This window comes from Nestor notabilis, unplaced genomic scaffold (genome assembly GCF_000696875.1).
Source record: "Nestor notabilis isolate BGI_N333 unplaced genomic scaffold, ASM69687v1 scaffold14896, whole genome shotgun sequence".
Classification (NCBI taxonomy): domain Eukaryota; kingdom Metazoa; phylum Chordata; class Aves; order Psittaciformes; family Psittacidae; genus Nestor; species Nestor notabilis.
This window is the reverse complement of record NW_009934352.1, coordinates 16,982-21,981: the sequence shown is the minus strand read 5'-3', so window position 1 is coordinate 21,981 and position 5,000 is coordinate 16,982. Positions and strand designations below refer to the sequence as shown.

The following is a 5,000-nucleotide window of genomic DNA, read 5'->3' as shown; positions in this document are numbered from 1 at the left end:
GGCTTTTTGTCCGGTCCCAGCGCTGTTGCTGAGAGGGCTTTAACGTGCGAGTTTATACCTCGGCCGTTTGTGGGGGCTCCTTGCAGCCGAGGGTTGCCCCGGGCAGTCACGGATAACAAGGGGGAGGGTGCGCACCCTACCCCTCCCCATCGGTGCTCCGCCGGAGTTGCTTATTTTCAGGGTAATGGGAGGACAGAGATTTACCGACGAGGAGTCGCCGGTGGCTGGCTGCCTGACGACGGGATGCCTTTTCCCACCGCACCTGGCAATGTTACAGCACCTCTCAGGGGGAGGGAGGGCTGAGGAAGAAGAGGGTATTCCCCGCGTTATCAAATGAGGCGAACACTGTCCTTGGTGGGTTGTAATGGAGCGGTGTTAGCCTGTGCGGCTTACGCCGGGCAGAGAAGCGAGCAGCCCGGCCTGCTTGTCCTGTCCCTTCCCCGCCTCACTGCTTGCCTCCTGGAGCCCGTGCCCCCTCCTACCGCTTGACTTTTGGCACGAAATTCACTTTTTTCCTACCGCCTCTGACTCCTGAATTAATGTCAGCCAAAATTAGCAAACTGTTTCCTCCGGTTTTGTTTTTGTTTTCAACTATCTGTCCGCCTGTCATTCGTCTGTCTACCTGTCCCTCCTAATGAGCTTGCATATCTATTCCTTACAAGCTGTCATAAAGTCAGATCAGTAGAGGAAAAAAAAAAAACCAACAAACCAACAAGAATTCGCTTCATGTGTAGCGTATTTTAGACGCTTTACCCGGCAATGTTCAGTTCTCAGGAGTTCGAAGGCGTTCCTCCCTCGGTGCTCCCGCAATAACTGATTTTTTTTTTCTTTCTTTCTTTTTTTTCCTTTATTTGAAACAATAGGAATTGGCTATTTGGGAGGAAAGGGTCGGGATTTGGGGAGGGGGTTGTTTTTTGTTTCCTCCCGCTTTGTATTTTAATCCATTAAACCAGAGGCTGTAGACCGCAAAGCCGAGCGCGCCTGGCGCGCTCCGGAGAGGAGTGGTGCGGCGGAGCAGCGGGATCGGGCTCACCCATCGCCCACGGGATCGCCACGGGCCCGCGGGCTTTTCTTTCCTTGTTACCCGTGCCTTTTGAGCCAAACCAGGCTGGTGCCTGTAAAGGGAGGAAGCGAGGAACCGGAGCGGGATTCTCGTCGAAGCGGAGGGCTCGGCACCGCCAGCCTCTGCGGGGCAGGATGCGGTCTCTGCTGTCAAGCAAGGCTTGGCATAGGTGCCGAAGGGCTCAACTTCTTTTTTCTTCCTTTCAAAAGACACTGAAATATATGACAAAGGAAGACTGTTGTCGGGGAGGAGAAGCAGGCCCACCCCAGCCGCCTGAGGAAGGTGCGGGCCAGGCGGCACAGCCCTCTGGAGAGGCAGAGAGGCATGAGATGGCAGATGTTGCTGTTGTGGACCATTCTCTCTCCTCCTTCGGTCATCTCTGCAGGGCGATTTTAGTTCTATACCTACTGAATTCGAGGGCAGGTGTGATTTCAGTAAAGCTAGCTAAAAAACATACGTTTGCATTATGAGTTGATGAGTTTCAGGGTTTTTTTTCCTCGGTTCTTTCCCCTCCCTCTTTTCCTTCCTTCCACTCCCCTACCTCCCCACACTTCTGCCACCTTTATTTTATTAACAGTGCAGTGTGGACATTTGCACTTCACCTAGCAGGCTTTGGAGACCATTATTGCATAACTAAATCGTTTTATGAACTGTGATGCTTTTTAAATGCCTCTGTAACTTGGCTCCTTTCCCCTGCAGTGCACTTCTAATTGTGCTGCAAATGCCATTTCTACTAGGCTTTATATTGGTTATGAGCTCATGTCAGATGTTCACTGGTGGTTTTCTAAAGTGAGGTCTGATTTATCTCTTTCTCCTTTTTTCGTTTTGTTTGTTTACTTTCCAGGTATTAGTTAATATTGGCAACCATTTTGATCTTGCTTCCAGTATATTTGTAGCACCAAGAAAAGGGATATATAGTTTCAGTTTCCACGTGGTCAAGGTTTATAACAGACAAACCATCCAGGTGGGTTCTGATCTAAAGAAAATACTGTTTTTCTTTTTTTCTTTTTCTTTTCTTTTTTTTTTCCCCTTCTCTTTCAAATGCTCGTTTCTAGACTAAGGTGCATTTACAAAACCACAAGTGAAGAATGAGACTGTAGGTTATTTTAGTTAAAGAGGTCTGACAGAAATCATGCATTGCCTTAGCTTAATTCGACCCTGTTTCTAACCTGCATAAAAGCTTAACGATGTGTACAGGGCAAAAAAGTCATTGAGAGTATTGAGAAAACTCAGATTCTCTCTATTTCCACTTTTTTAGGTAAGTTTAATGCAAAACGGCTACCCAGTGATATCAGCTTTTGCAGGGGATCAGGACGTCACCAGAGAAGCAGCCAGCAATGGGGTCTTGCTCCACATGGAACGAGAAGACAAAGTGCATCTCAAACTGGAAAGGGGTAACCTCATGGGAGGGTGGAAATATTCAACCTTTTCCGGCTTCTTAGTCTTTCCACTATAAAAGAAGGCCAAATAGGAGACAGATCAATGAGCCGGAGCAAGGATTCAGTTGTTAATGACACCCTGATCTTGGCAGCAGATGACAATATTTCCAGTCACTCTGTTAGACTGTCATGATAGAAGAATGATAACCTTCTAAACTCCAACATTTGCTTTGAATATTGACAATTCCTCGGGAACCTGCGCCTCTAATTAGTTTTAGACGACAGTGATCTTTAGGAGAAATGAAATTATCGACCTGAGCAATTTGTACCTGTGATTGTAAAGTCAATTTCGGATTTTATTGTTGGGATCATTGACTTTCTTGTTTTTTTTTTTTTTTATTTTTTTCCCCTCTCTCTTTCATTTTTTCCTCTTTTTCTTTCTCTTGTTGTTGTCCCAATGAGACAAATAACTCGGACCACACAATCGCTTTGTCAAAGGCTCAGTCCAGAGCCAGAAGAATGAAGTGTTCAGCCCAATGAGGTGTTCTTTCCATACTTTATTTCTTTGTGTTGTATAGCCTTAAGGAAAAAAAAAAAAAGCAAAGAAAAAAAAAGAACAAAAAGGAAAAAAAAAGGAAAAAAAAAAGCTTCAGTTTCAGTCCTGTATTTTTCTGGGGGAGGGGGATTCTGGACATTACTGTGTCAAGAAGTGCTTTATCCAGTGAAGCGAAATTTGCACGATTGGAACATTATTTGTTTTGTGTTGTTCGTGTTTTTCATCGACTTTCTTTTTCCTGATTTTTGTTTGTGTGTGCTAAAAATGTAAGCTAGATTGATCAATAAGACAAAACAAAGCACATATATACCCTGTAGCTCTAAGTAAAGCTAACCAGTGAACAATTCTGTCTGCACTTTCCAGCTGATCTTTATAGACCTATTTAGAAAGAGAGAGAAAGAGTGAGAGAGCTACATGATCCTTCAATTACAATCTGGAAACTGGTAAAGGAACTGACATTTCTGAATTGTCCTGACATTTCTAGAAGCAACAGTGGGGGCTTTGAATATCTTCTCTGACCATACCCTAAAATATATCCTTTCTTTGCATTACCAAGTGCATTTTGGGTGCTTTTATCTGATACTTATTTGATGTATTTGTCCACTAATGCTCAAGTACACATTGTGGGAGCACAGAGAGATGGCAGAGCAAACTCTTCCTCTTCCAAATCAAGTAAAATCATCTTCACTTGACCTGTCCATGGCAAGTATCGGAGGAGCTGACGCATCTCTGACAGCCTTTGGGACAGGGGCCTCAGATGATCAGCAAATGCACCAGAAGTTGTATGGGTTGCCTTGCATTTGTTAACCGTGTGTGCTCTTCCCAGTACAAACGGCCTTAGAGTTCTGGGGCTGGACCAACATCAATATTGGAGGTTAGGAAAACTTATTACCCCAATTCACAAGAAGTAAAATATCAGGCCAACGTCAATTGCATCATTTTGCCTCATTCTCAATAAACAGACCCAATTTTTTCACTTTTTTTACAAAGGTTGGTGTATTAGAAAGCGTGCTGAGGGAAACCTTGCTTGAGGACATCCAAGAGGAATGTTTATATTATGTTATATATTTTTTATCTTCATTTATTTAATTTAAAATAATTCATCTTGGTATTAATCCTACAAGGGTGGATGTGCATAAGAATTTATTTTTGTCAAATTTACTCCTTTGCCACAAATACAATGCAAAGGCATTTGCAGCAAATCGGTGGTAGATATGTTGTATTTCAAAATTGTGGTGGACGTGTCATTTTCATTGTAAATTTATCATCAAAGGGGCAAAGTCAATTAAAATCATATATTCTTAAAAAACTTATCTGTGTTGCTTATGATACCTCAGATGACTAAAACATAAGCCAATATAGTATTTAATATTTTCATGTATTTTCACCATTTGCTGTTTGTTTGCTTTGGTGTTTTACTTTGCTGGCTACTGAATTAATAGGTTTCAAGCTTGCTTTTGATGGGTTGCATTTTCTGGTTTCCCCTTTTGCATTGGCATGACTGCAGTGTTTCTATTTGCAAAAATATCAGAGGACTACGTTTAAATATATGAAATAAAACCTGAGTCAGCGGTTGTCTTAATGCTAGATATTGTAAAATTACTTCTAAAACTTAAGTTTTTGTGTTTAAAACTTGATCATGTCTCTCAAGAAAATAGACGCTGAGGTGGGTTCAAGGTCCCAAGTTTTCAGTTTCTATTCTGTTTCCTTAGTCTTACTTTGAAATCCTGCCTAGCATAATCACTTTCATTTGTCCCATTTATCTCAGTTTATCCGGTTTGAATAAGGCAATGGTACCCTAGATTTGGCTCTCCTAAGCTAAATGAAGCCAATATGAAGATTTTCCTTGAACATATTCTTGGAAATTTCTTAAGCCACTGAAGCTGCAGAATCTGAATAACCTGCTTCATGTATTCAGTCAGTAATTTTGACCATGGTTATTTTATAAAGCTAAATATATTTATACAATAACCAATCTTCTTCTGAATTTGAAGAGGGTCTC

General features: G+C 42.2%; 1 protein-coding gene across 1 annotated transcript in view; it reads left to right on the top strand.

Moving 5' to 3' along the window:
- CBLN2 (cerebellin 2 precursor) overlaps positions 1 to 4,329 on the top strand; it is a 4,679-nt gene extending 350 nt beyond the window's left edge. The window contains exons 2-3 of the mRNA XM_010017310.1: positions 1,908 to 2,027; positions 2,322 to 4,329. Of these exons, the coding sequence (XP_010015612.1) occupies positions 1,908 to 2,027; positions 2,322 to 2,519 (318 nt within the window). The 3' untranslated portion in view covers positions 2,520 to 4,329. The remainder of the gene's footprint in view (positions 1 to 1,907; positions 2,028 to 2,321) is intronic.
- Positions 4,330 to 5,000: the final 671 nt, after the last annotated feature.